The following is a 19,423-nucleotide window of genomic DNA, read 5'->3' on the forward strand; positions in this document are numbered from 1 at the left end:
GCTAAAGTTTTTCCCTCTCTTTAATTCAGTTCATGCTGCCAGGTCCTCACTGTATATTTCACCTCAGACCTTTCAATTCAATAGAACAATTGACACATGAGTCTCTGTTAGAGACAACGTTGTTTGCATTTGTTTGCACACAAAGTAGATCTTTGCACACAAGTACAATGTAAGAAAATCAATGCAAAAGTCCCATATGAGCACCATATATAACTATAGTCAAGTAGTTGTTCCGCCCCGCCCATCCCGTCCCCACAACCCCATGTTAAGTCTGTACAGACTCAAATAACATACTGCGGTTATAACAGTACACAAGATAAGAATAAGCTTTTCATCGGAGAGAAAGGCAAAACGGAGATGTCCTCAGATACCAAAGAGCACTTGAGTCAGGTTTTATGGTGACCCCTCTGCAGGGAAAACAACGGGAATTTGTGATTGGTCATATCGCACCTCAGTTTGGAACGGGCTAGCCCAACCATTGAAGGGTGATGCTGAAGTTCAACCAGTGGGAATTTACAAATACTGTACTAGTGTTTGCCACCCTTTCCATGGGCCACCATTCGCAGCCATTGGCTTTGTAATGGGGGAGGGGCACATAGGTAGCAGTCATTGGTGCTGAGCAGACTAGCACTGGCCCAGACTGTGCTTGATGATTTCCCGAGACTGTGGTGGGATCCTGTCGGGAAAGGTCACTTGGAATTCCACCACTAGGTCGCCGCGCCGCGATGGGCTGCGGGCGACGGGCAGGCCCTCGCCGCGAAGGCGCCGGACCGCGCCCGGTCTGATGACATCACTGCACGGCAGGGGCATGAGGCGGTTGTCCAGCGTGGGAACGTTGACTGTGCAGCCGCAAAGGGCCTGGAAAGAAACAAGAGGACAGAAACGTTAAATCTCTCGGAGGAAGGCTTTCAAAATGGCGCTAAAGTTCCTTCACATTGAACATTTTGTAACTTTAAAAAAATAATTTAGTCATTGGAAATGGTGGATTAGTTCCAAAAAGTGAATTAAAAGGCTTTTGTAATTATTCCAAAGGTGTCAAGTTACATAAGCCGGGAAATGTGTCAGTCTTACTAAAAAGCCCATTACACAAGGAAGCGGCTCACCGAGCCTGTCTGTGTGACGCCGACTGCTGCACCGCTAATCTGCCGAGCGTGGGTGCGCATGAAATGAGAGTTAAAGAGACCATAACGCCTCCTCCTCCTCCTTAGCAGCATCACGGAGAGCGGCGAGCTAAATTTAGCCCCGAGCTCGGTGGGGGCGGATGAGGTAACCGGCTGTCATTCTTTGGTCGTGCCAACTGTGTCTCATTGAAGTCTTTACACTCATTGAGTGATTGCATAAACGAGAGGAAGTGTCGTGTGGGCGTAGTGGAGTAGTCGCAAGGTTATGGAACAAATTTGATTGTATAACTCGAATATTACTGAAAGCGGATCCGTTTCAAGGCGTCTCGCAACTCCATCTCACCTCTTTGAGGGTGATGCTGGCCGTGTAGATGATGTTGGAGCCGTTTCTCTTGTACTGCGGGTGCTCGGCGTCACATAGAACGAAGGTGACGTCGGCGGGTGTGCTGTTGGGTGTCTCGTCGCCCTCCCGGGGGAAGGTGATCTTGGTGCCCGCCTTCCAGCCTTTCTTCACCACCACGTTCAGCACCTTGTCTTCGGTCCACAGGCTGCGGCCGTCTGGACCGAGGCGGCTACGGGTGATCTTGACGTGCTTGGTGCAGCCGTGCATCACGTCTTCTAGGCTGACCAGCAACTCGCGTACCAGGGCTTTGGCTCGGGGGCGTCGCACGCCCCGCCTCAGGCCGTCGCCGCTAGCGCCCACGTGGCTGAAGGGGAAGCGGTGGAAGGGGTTGAAGAGCTCGTCGTCGTCGCAGTCGTGACCGAAGAAGATGTCAAAGTGGTCGGAGCCGTGGAAGAAGGAGGAGAATGTGGCGTGCGGGTCGGTGGGGAAGTGGTTGCGGAAAGTGTTGCCTTGGCCCGCTGCTGACATGCCACTCTTGAGACCTGATTGGACATGAAAAGTTGCATTGAGTATCGAACATTCAAAGATATTTGGAAGTAAACCTCCTGCAGTCTATAAGGCGAAGATTGGTTGTTGAAAAGTTCCTGCTCACCTTCCTCCCCAAACTGGTCGTAGATGCTCTTCTTCACGGGATCGGTCAGAACTTCGTAGGCCTCTGCGATTTCCTTGAAGCGGTCTTCGGCGTCGGCCTCGCTATTTTTGTCCGGGTGGAACTTGAGCGCCATCTTGCGGTAGGCCTTCTTGATCTCGTCTTCGTTGGACTCGGGCGCCACGCCCAGTACTTTGTAGAAGTCCTTGCCGGCGCTGGGCTTGATGGACAGGCAGGGCGTGTCCGGCTCAGACTTGGTTCCTTCCTGCAAGGAGGGACGAGGAGGGATTGACATATTACAGTTTATATATTCTCATTTCATAATAGCACCGCTAGGTTCTTCAGTCCTGCTGCTTCTGGTCCCTGCACTTCCTATCTGCTGTGAATTTTTAAGGCTGGTGCAGAGGGGTTGGGGGGAGGGGGGGGGGGGTGCTTCCCTGACAACGGAGCTTCTCGGCAGCTATTGGATGAATGCTCCTCTTTGCATTGAGATCAAATCTATTGAGCATGAATATCTTTTGTCTTTCAACGTCAGTACATTGTGTACCTAATTTTGTGACTGGTGGAACGTTCATAATTTAACATTTAATATTTTATAAGTATCCTTCTCCTTATTAGTATTATTGCACGGTCCATTAGAGGTATAATTGTAAGACTAAAAGGTATTGATGCTTATAGCAATTTAAGACACCCAAACTATCCAAGTAAATACAGACACCGTTTATTTCAACAGCTTGTCAGGGGTTTGTAACAGCTAAGTTTAAAATATTTTTAAAACTTGACCATCTCACAAACTAACGTACTACAGCCAAATCCCAAGTGTTCCATCAAATTAAAAAATAAAAACTTACCGCGGATGAAGCTGATCCCGAGCTGTCTCCTCTGTGCATCACCCGAACTTTGCACTTGACGTTGACATTTTTGTGCTTGACTCCAAACTGTGTCCAGATGAGAACCATGATGACTGCTGCAAAGCTACGCTGTCGCTGTCCACTCGGGGCTGGTGCTGAAAATGCTCCGGCTTGCCTTGTCTGTGCCGCTGTCGACTGCTAAATAGTGGCTCGGCTTCAGCTCGCTTTTCTACTCCACGCTCAGCCAGCCCACGCGGCGTGACGGAGCTTCCCCGGCGTTGGCCCCTCCCACAGCATGGCGGGATCCCGCCGAGTGGCGGCCCATTGGTTGCCGTGCGCGGATGTTGCAGCCCTCTCGCGCCTTGTGGAGCGTCGCTTCCGGAGCTCCGACAGGCACACGGCCAGAAGCGAGCGAGTCACGACTCAGAACACACAGTCCACTTTTTTTTTTTTTTGTTCCAGACAGAACAAATACACGAATCCAGACAGACCAGCAGGACGTGTCCTCAAATAGCCTCACCGAGACACGCACTACATACATTACTAGACGGATGGATGGATGGATGGATGGATGGATGGATGGATGGATGGATAGATGGATAGATGGATAGATGGATAGATGGATAGATGGATAGATAGATAGATAGATAGATAGATAGATAGATAGATAGATAGATAGATAGATAGATAGATAGATAGATAGATAGATAGATAGATAGATAGATAGTAGGGCAGTGGGTTGAATTTAAAGAGTGGTTCTCTACAAACACTTTGCTAGTGAGACGTTCCGTAACGCTACCAGCTGAAGACTCCCACTTCCATAAGAACAGAAAAAGATGACAGGTGATGACACAAATGAAGCGACATAACCTGGTGACTTCATCGCCACAAGGTCAGTGAGTGTTGTCAAAAGTGTAATGAGCTGCTGTCTAACGCCCTTTTTTTTTTTTAATCTAAAGTAGAGACATGGCGTCTATTTGGAGAAACTGGTGGACAAAGGAGAGTGGAGACATACATGGCAACGCTTCCTCCGCCTCCCGGCCAATCAGGGCCGGATTTCCCAGGGATTCTCGTTGCTGTCTGGCAGGAAGCGGAAGACCAATTTGGTTCGAGGAGAGCATCACGCCTCCTCTTCTCCTGCAGTGATTCAGTAGAGACTTTTTTTTTTTTCCTTTTCGCACGGCTGCAGCCTACAGGAACAGTCTGAACAGTCTGACTGGATTTGGCCTTGCAATATATGCACACTAGCACAGATGCCACTATGGTCATAATTACACATTATGGCAGTATGACTTTGATTTACATATTTCTGTATTCTGTAAAGGGTGACGAGAACAAATTATAGCCATCTAGCAGGTGTACCTAATGTTGTGTCCCATACATCCATCGAATAGTCGGATGGATGGATAACAAAACGATAGATGATGGATAGATTGATTGATTGACAGAGCAGTTACGCAAGTCAAGACAAAACACCGTCCCTGTGGGACTTGGATGATAAATTGCGTTTCCCTCTTTACACCCACCACAGTATATATTTGATTGCGCAATCAACACATAGCGCTGTTATACAACACAGTTTGTACGAGTGGCTATTTTTGACGCTATTGAAGCTCGAGAGCATGTTGGGCTAGACGTTAAAAAGCGCAACCTTTTGTCTGTGCTTTTAGGTGGGAGGTTTTTAATCAACAACTCCGGTGTCTGAAGTGGGGAATAGGTGACTCACTGACTCTTGCCATCTGTCTCGCCATTAGTAAAAGGCAGTTCTGAATTGGCGTTATGCAAAAGGAACCCTGGCGAGCATCTAAGTTTTTTACTTTTTTCAATGTTCTACTTGGTACTGAACTTGTGAACTTAACCACCCTCACCAAGAGGGGGCAGCATTGTTTCAATTTGGACACTGCGGCCAACCTTATCACTCATCTGACCTTTAAGGAAGCAACAAATGTCTGTCCTCCTATCTCCATTTAGGTCGAGCAATCTGATGAGAAGAAAAGTTGAGTCTCCTATCAACCAAACCAACGGAAAAAAAAAGTACATTTTGTTCATTGTTGGTTTGATGGACATGTTGTGAAGAGGGCATAATTAATGAAAATATGATGTTCTCTCAGTTATTTTGACACTCCCACCCCGACCATTTTGTCTGGCACTTCCTCCCACGCTCACGCTGTAAGAGCGCCGGTGTCTGAACAATGGCGAGACGGTTGCTCGTTAGACAGATGGCTCCAGTCACGCTCTGTTCTCTTCTCTCTGCACACTGACAGAACATTAACCTGACCGAATAGTTTGGATTATGAAATTGTACTAAAGTGTCTTAATGCAGCTGGAGTGTATTTGTCTAATGATTCATGTTGCACGATCATGTCCTTCTTACTCGTTCTGTAAAGATGAGCCTTTTTTGTCGGGCTTAGAGGTAAGGGGTGTAGTTATGGTATCGAAAAACTATTAAAAGTTAACTTTCTGCAGCAATTGTGTGTAAATGCTGAAATGCAAGACCGTTTTTAAATAAAAAAAAGGAAATGACCATGTTTGTACTTTATGACCTTATTTGTAATACACAAAACATGTACATGCATTTACATTTATTTGGTATTTGGGTCTGGTTAAATAAAGGTTAACTAGAAACAAAACAAAAATCAGCAAAAGCATTTTACTAACTGACCAGGAGATGGCGACACCGTTGTTTGGTGTCTGGTTAAATAAAGGTTAACCCCCCCCCAAAAAAAAAAAAAAAGTGAACCCTGAACTTTGAACCCTCGGTGACCCCGTGGTGACCCCGTGGTGACCCCTGGGTGACCTTTGAACTCTGAACTTTCAACTCTAGCTAAAAATAAAAAATGTGCACATGACCCCGTGAACTTTGACCTGACCTTTGACCCCTGGGTGAACTTTGAACCGTAAACTTTGACCTTTGACCCCTAACTAATTAAGGTTTTTTTTTTTTTTAAACCGGCCAGCTAAGCTATAGCAGAACAATCCATGGTCTTCAGATGCCGCGCTGTCGCCATCTCTTGGTCAGTTAGTGAAATGCTTTTGCTTATGTTTTTTTTTTCTCTCAATTAAAACAAATCAATTAGCCAGTTGGTTTTCTTTATTTAATATCTGATATCAGACAAAACAAATTGTGAATCAGCCACCTAGGCTATAGTAGAACAAACAATCCATGGTCTTCAGTTTCCAGGCTGTCGCCATCTCCTGGTCAGTTAGTGAAATGCTTTTGCTGATGTTTTTATTTTCTCAATTAAAACAAATCAATTAACCAGTTGGGTTTCTTTATTTAATATCTGATAGACAAAAAAACAGCAACAACAAAAAACCCACCCACACAGACAAAAGGCTAGGAAAAGAACCTTTACATTTCAGGGGGTATGTTGTAGCATCATTGAACAAACATTTGTCCCATTTATTGCTGGGTAGCAACAATGCTGCAGCTTACCATAAAATGTAACCATTTTTTTTTTTAATTGCAAAAACTATGATGCATGAAAGGATTACATGTCATTGCAGCAAATGAGTTGTATTTTGTTGCATGTTAGGACATGATTCACATACAGTACAGGACGCTGCTCTGTTCATGGATTGAAAATGTACACAAAAATACATACATAGACCCACACACACTTACACACAGGTTTACACTCACACACTCCTCACACACACACACACGCACACCCTTTATTCCTTATTTAGAGGGAGTCAACGCCGTGCTGAGTGCTGAACTCTTGGAAGTCCTCAGGGATGGTATCTGACAAGAAGAAGGAGATTTGGCTTGCTTATTGCAAAACACGCTTTGTGGGACACATTTTGTACAAAAACGCCCTAATGTAATTTCGAGAACAAGCTCACCATTGCAGCGATATCTCAGGTTGGACCAGATGATGTTTTCTTGTGAGAAGCAGAAGACGCCGAGTCGGCCCCCCCTCATAGTGGTGTCGATGGTCACGCCCGAGTCAGCCACCAGTTCGGACCCCTCGTAGAAGCGGGCCCTGTGGTAAACCAGAAAAAGACATTTTCATTCAGAGAGAAATAAAATGACTCAGATCATTGAGTTGAACTCTATTGCTAACCAAAACAGCATGCACCAGAGGGCACATTACCTGATGTATCCAACCTGCGGGCGGTGCTGCAGGTACCAGCGGTAGGACACTTTGTCCTTCCAGCCCACGTTGCGTGGGTCCTTCCACAGGAGGCGTACCTGGTCGTTGGTGTCTCCGGTGTGCCACAGGGAGTTCCTCAGATGCTCTCCGGGACCAGATTGGGATTTCACGGCCTTGAGAGAAAGAGAGACAGCAAGGTTCTAGCAATATCTTAAACACCTCTATTTATACACTAAACTAACTAACCTTGAGCTGTATGCCGGGTTCGGCCACGGCTCGGAAGGGCGTGGCCTGCCAGTACGTCTGCTCTGTCTGCTTCCACATGACCACGTAGAAAGACGACGAGTCCTGGTAGCCGAAGATGAATCCGGCGTAGTCGTCGTCCGTCACCGTGTTGACATGGAACGTCCCCTCAAAGTCCACGCCGCTGAAGGCCGTGTAACCTAAAGCGCACGTCGGGGGTTATTTTCTTGTTTTTCACATTTTGGTTGAAACTTTACAAAAGACCGACTTACCCACAGCCAGACCCGGGTCGCTATTCATGGTCTGAACGATTTCCATTCCCTGAGGGAGGAGCAAAGATGTTCTCGATATTTTTCCGAGGCGTGGCACAAAACACTGTTTTGATTTGGAGCCTTCTGACCTGGTTGAGAACCACCCAGTTGGGGTCAATCTGAGCGTCGCCTTCGGGGTCCAGCACCACCGTCTGGAAGGCCCTGAAGTCGGTCAGAGTCACCTCTGCGTTTTCGGGGCAGTTGTCGATGTGGTCCACAATTTTGTCCTGGTCAAAGTCGTTCTCGCAGATGTCGCCCACGCCGTCATCTGAGGACAAATGAATTTATTTATTCTCATTTTTATTTCTTTTCTTTTTGTCTTTGTGGTCCACCACACTGTAATTTCGATGCTCATTTATTAGCGCTTAGTCCAGCCTGCATCCTTGCTACAATCTGTCCCGATGGGATGGATTATTGGATGCGGGGGAGGGATGCAATTACTTGTGTGCTGGCAAGCTTGATAATTACCATTGACAGCTCGTCAATTTGCTTCCACTGGTCCTTTTATTGCTTGAGCTGCTTTTCTTTTAGTCTGGAGGTGATGTTGAGCATTTTTTTTTTTTACAATTTAAGATTCTTGCTGCCTGCTCTACGCCGCACTCTTGCTTTCTGCCCTTCAGAATGGAGACTCAGCATGAATCGCAGGTGGGTGCACATAAAAGAGCTTTTACCAAAACCTAAAATTGCTTTTAATGTCACCTGACAAAAGCTTGCAAGTAGGCCAACGTGTGATTATGTGTGTCTTGGTTTGACACAGAGTGCACAAATTGCCAGTAATGACAATTTTAGGGAAAATAACATGACCCGGCCCGGCGAATTCTCATTCGACCGTGCCGCTACGTACTGTTGGCATCGGTTTGCTCGGGGTTGGGAACCAGCCTGCAGTTGTCCGGTCCGGGCGGGATGAGATCCGGGATGCCGTCGTTGTCGTCGTCATCGTCGCACTCGTCGCCGATGCCGTCTTTGTCGGTGTCCAGTTGCGAGCTGTTGATCACGAAGGGGCAGTTGTCCTTGGTGTCCTGGTGGCCGTCGCCATCGCTAGAGGAGAGAACATGTTTTTAGTAGAATGCAAAAAAAAATGCAGTTTTATTATTTTCATATATTCAAGTGCAACTTTCATGTTCAAATTGTGCATAATCTTGCAGCAATAGGAATTAAACTGTTAGTTTTTTAAATTTTATTTCGGTGTGCACACAGTCATACTTCATCACAATTTTCATGAACTACATTATCCAATATTTCAATTTTTTCAATTTGGAAAAGAAATGTGGAAAAAAAGTCCTTTGTCTTACCTGTCCTGGTTTGTGTCACACGAGTCGCCCACAAGGTCATGGTCAACATCAGACTGAAATAAAAGTAAAAAGGTATTCAATGCTGCCCATTGCACTATTGATAACACAAAGCTGTGAAACATTGGAAAGTTAAATCAGCAAAAATAAACATTTCAGTTGTGTCATACAGAGCCATTGATTGAGCTTACCTGGTTGGGGTTGGGGATGTCAGGGCAGCTGTCGCACGCGTCTCCGACGCCGTCACCATCGCGGTCCAGCTGATCTCGGTTCTTGATGAGCTGGCAATTGTCCAGGAAGTTCTTCAGGCCTGACAATGACCCGAACCACCCGTCAATCAATCAGTAATGAATATCTCATTCATTCTCACATCCACATTACTCCCTAAATGGCAGCCATAAAGAAAGACACCATTAAGCAAGGAAGGTGCTACTTGTTATTTGACCACTAGGGGCTGCTGTTGCACTGCACTTAAGACTACTTTCTCATGTCCTCCTTTTAAAGTGAATTCTTGCATCCAGAAAGTAGCAGCACCATAAAGGTCAGAGAGATGCAACGGAGGTGAGGTCTTTCTAGTGCCGCAGGGCTTCCAAGACGTAATCACGCTCTTCACTCTGGGGTCAGACGAGGCAGATACGCCAATAATCCTAGTGTAACGTAAAAGCTAAAAATAGACCATTGCCGCTTATGCAACTCGAACGTCATCAGGCATGAGTGGTGACGTCGCCTGGTTCTCTTTAACGTACTCCAGTGGTTCTCAATCTGAGGAAAAATGTATTCTCTGGACCCAAAGTGATTAATTACCGTCTCCGTCCATATCGTCATCGCAGGCATCGCCTTTGCCGTCGTTGTCCGTGTCCCTCTGGTCCGGATTCTCCACCAGACGGCAGTTGTCGCACGCGTCGCCATGCGTGTCCTTGTCGCTGTTCCTCTGGTCCACGTTGGGCTTCAACCAGCAGTTGTCCTGAAAGCCAAAGCGGCAAAGTTGCGTCGGTGGAACCAAACCGACGAGAGGCCTTTTATGTTGAAGACTTCGGGAATACCGACTTGCTCGTTGGGAATGCCGTCACCGTCTGCGTCGTCGTCGCAGGCGTCTCCCTGCCCGTCTCGATCGGCGTCCTCTTGGCCCGAGTTTGGAACAAAGAGGCAGTTGTCCTGTTGGAGACATCAAGAAACATTTGATTTTTTTTGTCATCCACATCAGTTAGCTAATGGTTTTAAAATTACCTTCTTACAGCTGGAGTCCTTACACTTGAGCTTCTCGTCAGGATATCCGTCAATGTCAGTGTCTTTGCCGCACAGGTATCCGTTTCCGGCCCAGCCGATTCCACACTGAGAACAGCGCAAGCGATACTCGAGCATGTACGGCGGTGACGAGATGTTTTTTTTATTCGAAAAGCAAGCAGGCGGTACCTGGCAGGAGATGGATCCGTCCCTTTCGGTCACGCACTGCGCGTTGACGTCACAAGGGTTGGTCAGGCTGTTGCCGCAGCTGATCTCGGGCTTGCAGCCTTTCACCTGGTCGCCCGTGAAGCCCGTCTTGCAGGTGCCGCAGTGGTACGAGCCCTGCGGGGCGCCGTTACACATTTACTCGCACATCTGCTGCAGCAAAAACATGCCGTGGTGCTTGCGCGAGGAGGCCTCACCTCTGAGTTTTGACAGATGGAATTGGCCGCGCAGCCGCCATTGTTTGGTCCTTTGCATTCGTCGATGTCGTCACACACCTCAACAAAAAAAAATATTTAACTAACTGGTTAGCTGATTGAGTGACTAACAAAAATGTGACCAATAGATCCTGCACAGTCATTAGTTTATCTTTTGTGACATCGCCAGCTACCTGTTTGTTGGTCTGGGCGAACAGCGCTCCTACGCCCTCTACAGGCAGGCCGGTGTAGCCCAGCGGGCAGGCGTCGCAACGGAAACCGGGCGCTGTGTTCACACACTTGACTCCCGGGAAGCAAGGGTTGAACTGGCACTGCAAGAAATAATCACAATTTCAAATTGTACTGTAAATAAACAAAGTAAAGAATTCACTTTTCTTTCCGCAACGTTACGGAACTAGAAATAACACGACCAAATGTAATTTAACCCGTCAACTATTGTCTTTCTTGGGTGATTATTACGATATCGCCTTTAATTAAAAAAAAAAAATTGAACTGTAAATTGTGTAAGGTTAATGAAGGTGTCATTGATGCTTTCTAGTGCTAATTTCTGTCATTTATCATCTGTATCAAGTCACCTTCAACCCGCTCACTGTGTTTTGATTAAAAACAAATCCCATTTAACTGCAGGCGCCCTTGTAAACAATGCCGATTTTAATGAAGCGAAATGTTAATTTTGCGCCTCACACGTCCTCGCCTTACATACGCTACAGCGCCTAATTGTTCTGGCTCGCTACATATGCAATATTCATTAGCGGGCCCGCAGAAAGCTGAGCGAGCTTTTATTTATTCAGGGTCAAGGTCAAGGGCGACTCAATTGCATCTCATCTGTGGAGTGTGACGGATGGCGACAGCGATGAGATACCTCGTCCACGTCGTCGCAGTTGAAGCCGTCTCCCGTGTAGCCGTCGGGACAAGGTCCGCATTCCACGCCGTCCGCCGTCTCCCGGCACATGCCGTCGCGGAAACACACGCCCGGGCCGCACCTGGGTTTCACCACTTCGGTTCCGCCCAGACCTTCGGACAAAAATCATCCCGAATTTTACCATAATTCTTCAATTGAAAGTCATTGATGCTGGTCTTACCGCAAGCCTGACACTCAGAGATGGTGTTGGTGAGGAAGGACGTCTCTTTCACCTGCAAAGACAGGTTAGGTCCACAAGGGAAGGGTCTTCAAACATTTAAGATCTTACCTGCTGGATGAGGATGTCTTTCAGCTCGTTGATCACCTTGGTCAACTCCATCATCTGATTGGAGAGCTGCTTGGTGTTGACGCCTGAAGGCGAGATTGTTTGACAATCAGCGGGTCACGCTTGGTTCAGGTTGATGTCATCATCTTACCCAGAGTTTGCACAGAGTCTCTTTGCTGGAAATGGCAGTCTTGCAAAGACGCAACATTCTCAAAGGTGTCGCCGACCACCAGCTTGAGCTCGTGTAAGCCTTCCTGTAGAAGTAAATTCGTCAGCCGCTATCCATAATCATTATTCTGTGTTCACGCACTTGATCTTTGTTGAGCATAGTCTTCAGCTCCACCATGCCGTAGCCGGGCGGCAACCCCTGGAAAGCGGCGGGGAGATCCCGCACCGTCTCCACCAGCTTGCAGTCCAGATGCACCTCCACCCCAATCGGACCGCCCGGCTGCTGAAGACCCCTGAGGTGGAACAACAGTTTGTGGACGTTGCCGTCGGCCAGCACCAGATTGTTGAAGGTCACCGAGCTCGTCCTCTTATCGGTGCGCAGGTAGCGCAACACGCCTAAGGATGACAGCAAATAAAATACCGTAAAGCGGGGAAAAATACTACATTGGGAACAGTTGATATGTTGCACAATTGTAGAGGAAACATAAATAAATAAAAATAAAATAAATAAAAACCCTAAATGCCTCGACATCGGGGGGAAAACAAAAACCAGCATATACAAGTGTAAATGAGATCTATGAAAATAAGTAGCATTGCATTTCTGTCCGTGTAAGCCATTTGCCCGGAGACAACATCAGCATTAAAGGTTTATATGATAATTAAAGTCACAAAGGGCATCCATGCGTGCTTGATCGCAGTTATGTAATGCTTATTCAGCGCTCTGATTCATTTATGATGTGTGCCGCAGTAAAGTTGGCACATTTGCATTAATAAACACGCCATCAATGCTTATTTCGGAATGGTTACAAACTGAGAAGATGCCTGGATTGTTTGTGGTTGTGGTGGCTTCCTTCCTGTTTACCTTTGTTGAGTTTGCCCATCACGGTGAACTCAAAATACTTGCTATTATCCCGTGGGTTGTACAAGCCAAAGACGGTAGTGCCCGTCTTGGGCTGCAGTTTGAAGGAGGCTAGGATGAAGGCTTCGTTGACACCCTGCTCCACCAGGCCACCCTGCAGCAGGTCGGGCAGGCAGTCGGGCGAAGTGAGCAGATCGTACACTGGTGATGAAAAAAAAAAACACCCCGTAAGATAAAATGCGTGCTGTCGCTTCAAGTCCAAGAAAGGACTTTTGATGTGATGGCGTGTGATTGCCATCTAAATATGCATGCGAGGAGACATTTTTAGGCCTGTTGTGGTGAGAGTGGCAGACGGGGTACATTTGAGCTCGCACTTTATCCTTTAATAATGTGTTTTAGGAGCGGGCCAAGCCGCTTGAGGACGAGGGGTAGGTGTGTACGCGTGAGATGCCATCTGCACACTTCATTAATGCATAAGCAGCCGAAAAGCAGACGGCGGAGGCCCTTTATTGCTAGCCGCCAAAATCGCCCCCCAAACGCTGGGCCAAAATTGTCCCTCGACCCCGATTCTCGGTCGCCTCATTGCCGCCCGAACTAAGCGTACGGGCTATTGCGTCAGTTCCATAAGAGAATTATTTATTTGTTGACAATTTAATGAGAATTTGTGCAAAAAAAGAAAACAAATCCCAAAAACATGGGTGTGAAAAGGGTTCCCTTCTGAGGCTCCAATGATGAGAGCATTGCTTCATGGGCCCTTAATTGCATATATAAAAAAAAAAATAGTGCTTTAGCGAGACGTGATAGAATAATAAAAATGCTTGCAAGTTCACTCCAGATGCAAGAAGTCTTTGTTCGCCAGCCAAAAAAGCCAGTTTGAGCGTTATTAACGTCTGCCGCCGGTGAGGCGTCAATATTCAACCATTAACATCACACACGAAACCTTCCCCGTCGCTAGATTCCGAGAGGGGCATGACGGACGACGCTGGCTTGTTTATTGGACTTGATGGACTTTTCATCATGCAGCCGATTAATGGACGTCTGAAAGGTGGCCCATCATTCACTCGGGGGGATTTGTAAGCAAGCTCATAAACGGTAAACACGTATTTATCCTCTCTCGCAGCCTCAGCCTTTGGCATTAAATTCCTCAAAATTCCTCTTCAAAAGGGTCAGATGTAAAATCGAAATAGTCGGCATTAAAGTGCTCGGTGGTGCCGGGAGACGGAGTCTCAATGGTCTAAGCCTGATTAACCGCCTCTGATCAAAATCGGCAAAGGCTTCCAATCGATTACCTTGAGTGATTACCCTGCGGTGTGGGGGTGAGGAAGAAGTCATTTTTCCTTCCAGAAGCTGCTTGGAAAACTATCCAGGCCGACGCTCGTACATGTAAAGCGAGCTCCGCAGATTCTGATTAATTAGGCCAAAATGGGTGAAAAGAAATTCTGCTGTGATGAAAATCGTAAAAAGCAGACGATCATCTTGTGGTGTTAAGAGTGATTTTCCCTCCCTGATGTGCTCAGGAAATTGTTTGCTAAACATACCGATAATCCAATTGAAGCATTTGACCCCATTTAGGGTTCAAATTTTATTGGATGGCGGTGTTGCCCACATGAAGGATTTGCTATCGTAAATACTGAACAGGTTTAACATTTATAAGTAGGTAGAATCATCTTTATTGCACCCCATACCACCGGGTAATCGCTCAGGACAATCTTTGAGAGAGCTGGTATCCATCTGGCTTTTCCTAACTGTGCTGAAATTCGGCCTGATTATCAGTTTGCGCTCCCTTTAGTAGTAAACAGCAATTTTTCTTTCCTACTGGCTGACTTTTAAGTGTGTGTGTGTGTGTGTGTGTGTGTGTGTGTGTGTGTGTGTGTGTGTGTGTGTGTGTGTGTGTGTGTGTGTGTGACCTGCATGGTCACTATCAGATTGTGTCTGATCACTTCCATGTGTGCAACTGAGCCGGGAGCAAATGTTTAAATTAAAAAAGAAACGACTACTTCACTGCAGCTAGGAGATTTGAAACTCGGAGGAATTTGTTTCACTTTTCACACATCATGTATAATTCCTTGTGTATTGGCCTCTCCTTCATATCATATTCCTTTTTTTTTTTTTTTTTTTTCTTCTCCGGGCCTCCGCTTCATCCATAATGCAGCGGAATCAAACAAAAGCGGGTTCGAGTACACGGCGGCGGAGCGGCTCGACATTTCTGTGCCGTCACGTTGTAGAAATTGAGGCCGTTAAAATCAAATCAAAGGTAACATGAGGTGAGCTTGTAAATGATTGATCACTCACCTAAAGCCTGGCTTGTCACGTACGTGCAAAGTTGCAGCAGAAGCTGCGAGGCCACGATCGCAGCGCTCCACCGGCCCATGTTATCGGCGTCCCGCGTCCAACTTTGTGCTCGCAAGTGTCTGATGGAAGCTGGTGAGAGGGGTCCCACTGAGGGAGGGAAGAGGAGGAGCGTCTGGGAAAAACAGAACTTTTTTTTTTTTTTTTTTTAAAGACCACCACATGCGGAGAAGGTTTGAATCCACGCAGACGGCTCAGCTTCGGGTTAGACTGCTGCGGCTGACGGTGTTTAGGCTGCTCTCATCGAGTTCCTGGAAAACAGACTTGGTATTGCTTGACACCTCGGCCTTGTGTCTCCACACCTACTCATTTGTCACGCCATCCCGTAGGGAATAGTCAGGAAATGAGGGCAGGTCTTAACAAGACTATGTCCAGGTCGTTAGGAAGTCTGTCAAAGGTGAAAAGTCTCAGAGGACGCCGTTGACTGTTTGTTTGCTAAGCTAGCGTCCATGATTATTGGGAACATCGCCACTGCCAAAATGGCCGCCACATTGATGTGCCTTCTGTAGTCTACTGTAAGTCTATTAATATATAAAAAATAAAAAATTGCGTCCTTGAGTCTCCAGCAGAAGAATAAACGATCGAAGATGAGTCATAATTTCCTGCTTGTCTCCCACAGGTGATCTGTTCTGTGTGGGAAGCTTTAAAACAAAATAAAGTCTTTAGTTTGGGTCTTCTGGGTCAATAATGATAGAACCTTCAAAAAGGGTCTGGGATGAGGTCATTAAACAGTATGTGGAAATGCGGATAAGATAATCAGTTGAACGCACACACACACACACACACACACACACACACACACTTGTGGCAGCTGCTGAAGACTGCACTGACAATCTGTGTAATACTCACAAGGAGAAAAGACGGAACGGATGTTTACACTGTGAGCGAACGTCTGGCAGCTAATCACACTTTAACACATGATGACCAAAAAGAACGTTCAATCACCGTTAGAGGGACCATTTATTTACTTTACAGGCAAGGAGACACCTTGTTCCCCCTGCCAATGTAAAGTAAGGAAAATTTATATGGGGGCCGGAAGATCATCCCTCTAAACCTTTCGACCTCAAAATAACAGCTTTAAAGGTGAGGATGGCACGCGAGCATCAAAAGAACATGTAGTGTATATTAGCATTTAGCATCGATGCGACACGAGAGTGTTTAAGAAGCTTCAAGTTTATGTTTAAATGAAACGTGAAAAAAAAATATTCTTATGTTTTGGATTTAAAACAACCACATAGATTTGCTTTAGGAAAGTCGGCTGAGAATAATGCGAACAAATCAAAACGCAAGAAACACAAATGGTGGCGCAGCACTTGTAGAGAGACAGAATACTCACAGGGATATTGTATATAATTTGTGAAAATACGATTCCTATTACTGCTGCTTACTGAAGAGTTTTGATTCGGAAGTAACAAGGAGAGGACAGCGGTTCCGCTCTATTACTGCTTTGGCTTCCGATCACGATTTTGCCATTTCTTAAACCGCTGACCGCGCGGACGTTATTCACGCCAGTGTTTAACGCAAAGTAATAGCGACGTTAGGCAGATATACGACCTCTTCCTGGGATGTTTTTTCCTCCAAATCAGCACTTTTGCGACGGACAGAAGCTGTTACGGCGCAGCTTGACGCGACCGCCGGAGCTGGCGCTCGCAAACCCCGCGGGACGCCCGAGTCTTACGAGCGTCGTACCTGAGGGGAGGTGACGTAAGAGCCGCCAGTCGTTGCCTTTTTGTGGGCCCAAACACCCGACTGGAGTAGACCGCAAATTACAGTGTTACCTTTCAGACCAGACTAAACGCTGCAGACAAACTGCGATTTAACGATTTTTTGGAACGGCCTTACAAAAGCACTGGCTAGGGCGGCCGGACCTCCGGCAAACCTTCAATGTATGTCATCTGTCAACCCAGACATCTAAAAATTCATTCAAATATGATTTGTGGCCTGACTGGATGGATTGGAATGGGATTTTCTATGCTGCATTTACACTGCTGGTAAATCTGGATCAGATCTGGTTCATATTTTGTTTGGATCTTGATTGTGTATAGAAAAGCAAATTTTGCGAGTGTCCTAAAAGATTTTTAAAAAATGCATCAAATATGTAATATATATTTATATGTTTTAGAATATTAATAACCCCAAAATGTATTTAATTAAACTAAAATGGTAAAAAATACAAATGGAGCAAAACATTAATGAATTTAAAATAAACGCCAAATCAAAGATTGCCACTAAACACAAAGACCTTTGCTAAATTTTTACAATCTAACCCATCGGCCTTCGCATCACGTCTGCAGAATCACTCAAAACGTCTGCGGCCGGTGAAACACAAAACCTTTCTTCTTGCTCTTCTTGGAAAACGGTAATAAGGTTGCGAGATTGATGGGAGCGGGCGCGACGCTTCTCTCCGTATCGTCTCAAAAAAGAAAAGAAAAAAAAAAAAGAATAACAGAAGAGCTTACGCCATTTCGCAACGACACTGTCAGAGTCTGATGGGTTGACCATATGTGCACTCTCCGTCTATCTGTCACGCCTCCGTCTTGCCGCTTTTCAAGTCCACCTGCATGTAAACTAAAACACTTTAAATCATCCGGATGAGTCGCATGGGAATACACTTTGTTCTCTTTTTCGACACCTTCCCCACCCCCCTGTCAACGTCACGGTTTATTGACTAATTCTGTCTAACGACATAAGGGAGAAGTCGAAAAAGTGTCAAAAAGAAGCAAAACAACGCAAGCATTGTGTCGCAGTGATTCTTCTAGCAGGTGGTGTCGGGATGATGCGTCGTTAGAATGTGATGTGACAACTTTGAGAAAAATCCAACCTCCCCCACAAAAGGAGATAAAAGAGCCCATGGAGAAAATTGGTGGTGCTTGTAATGGAATGCAAGATGACAAAAACAATGTAACATGTCGACTTCTTTCGCAACTTTTTTTTTTTCTTCAGCTGAATCCATACATCATCGGCATGTAGCTAGCTTGTCGTACGTCTCTCTGGTAAAGGCATTTAGCTTAAGACACGGCAGGAAGTGGCGAGTCCGTTCGGTCCGAAAAAGTTGCTGAGCCGGCGCAATGTCTCCGCCTTCACGCTCCAACAAGGCCGACGTCGCATCTTTGCTATCCTCACTTTAACACATGTGGCTTGCTTCCTTCCTGCTATAAGGCTCAGCGTACGCAGCGCTAGCTTGTTACTCGCCATCACTCCCACAGAGTCGAATATGATAGCCATTACCCGACGTAACCCACGCATGGGTGGAATGCGGTCTGTGGAGATCTTCTTGTGGATTCTTATAAATGTAATTTGCGCTTGCCCGATTGACTCCAGCGAGCGAGTCCGTTATGCTAGTATGTAAATAACGTGCTTCGTCTGTGCTGAATTTAAAGGGAATGATTGGCTGGGAAACAAGTCAGCTGTGTTCACTCCCACGACGGCGCAAACGCCAATTTCTAACTGCACCCGTCGATGAAAATACCAAAAGAAAAAAGACTCCTGGGCACGAAAATAGGGCCCTGCAGCTTTTCCATTCCGAAATTATGTAATCTAACCTTTGCAGTGCATTTTATTAGAAAACCGCAAAGTGTATTGGTGAAGCACATGTGATAGCATAAACTCCCCAAAGTTAAGAACTTCCCGTTGTGGCCAAACACATCAGCGTGGGAATACAAAGTGGAAACGTGTGGAGAATGAAAACCAGGTGCCTGATCACTGACCTTGTTGTTGTTGATGTTGTTGTTGCATGGTCAGGCAGAGGCCGAGCGAGACAGAACACATCAAATGTGTCGCTAATGGCCGACACGCTCGATCGGGCACAAAAGGTTGTCACCCAAACCTTCCCGGGTCTCAACTTTGACGTGTTCATGAGGAAAAGGCTTTTCTGGGAAGCGATAAAAGGTCCCATCCTTGTCTGTTCAGAGAAACAAGTTGGATAAATGGTGACCTTTTTGCATTGAAAAAAAAAAAATGGATGTTGCCTTGTTTATCAAAATAAAGCATTTTTGCAATGATGCATATTAAGGAGTTTTTTTTCATAATACCATGGACTTATTTGTGTAAAAAAAAAATCCTCATATTACAGGGTTCCCATAAACAAATTTTTTGTCGTAATATTACGGCAATATACTTTTTCTAATAAATCCCAACTTTATTGTTGTTATCGTAACGTCACATATTATTCTCATAGTCTCACTAAAAGTAAATCATTTTAATTTCTGTGGGAAATGCAACTCTATTCTCCCAGGATAGGCTTCTTGGGGTTTACAGGGAAGCAATAAAAGGTCCGATTCTTGTCTGGTCTG

General features: G+C 46.0%; 2 protein-coding genes across 2 annotated transcripts; both read right to left on the reverse strand.

Moving 5' to 3' along the window:
- Positions 1 to 2: 2 nt before the first annotated feature.
- LOC125979572 (dnaJ homolog subfamily B member 5) lies at positions 3 to 3,108 on the reverse strand. Its single transcript, XM_049737939.1, has 4 exons — positions 2,965 to 3,108; positions 2,117 to 2,378; positions 1,465 to 2,006; positions 3 to 858 (listed from the first exon to the last, which is right to left on the reverse strand). The coding sequence occupies exons 1-4, from the start codon at positions 3,070 to 3,072 to the stop codon at positions 625 to 627; spliced, it is 1,146 nt and encodes a 381-aa protein (XP_049593896.1). The 5' UTR covers positions 3,073 to 3,108; the 3' UTR covers positions 3 to 624.
- Positions 3,109 to 6,219: 3,111 nt separating this feature from the next.
- Positions 6,220 to 18,881, reverse strand: thbs4b (thrombospondin 4b). Its single transcript, XM_049737899.1, has 23 exons — positions 18,839 to 18,881; positions 15,075 to 15,221; positions 12,786 to 12,983; positions 12,066 to 12,319; positions 11,907 to 12,009; positions 11,759 to 11,841; positions 11,651 to 11,702; positions 11,431 to 11,582; positions 10,742 to 10,879; positions 10,551 to 10,628; positions 10,318 to 10,470; positions 10,132 to 10,236; positions 9,952 to 10,059; positions 9,709 to 9,868; positions 9,096 to 9,214; positions 8,908 to 8,960; positions 8,460 to 8,653; positions 7,705 to 7,883; positions 7,577 to 7,625; positions 7,308 to 7,504; positions 7,062 to 7,234; positions 6,811 to 6,950; positions 6,220 to 6,709 (listed from the first exon to the last, which is right to left on the reverse strand). Exons 1-23 carry the CDS (start codon positions 18,864 to 18,866, stop codon positions 6,651 to 6,653), a joined length of 2,922 nt encoding a protein of 973 aa, XP_049593856.1. The 5' UTR covers positions 18,867 to 18,881; the 3' UTR covers positions 6,220 to 6,650.
- Between the last annotated feature and the right edge of the window lie 542 nt (positions 18,882 to 19,423).

Source organism: Syngnathus scovelli, chromosome 13 (genome assembly GCF_024217435.2).
Source record: "Syngnathus scovelli strain Florida chromosome 13, RoL_Ssco_1.2, whole genome shotgun sequence".
Taxonomy (NCBI): domain Eukaryota; kingdom Metazoa; phylum Chordata; class Actinopteri; order Syngnathiformes; family Syngnathidae; genus Syngnathus; species Syngnathus scovelli.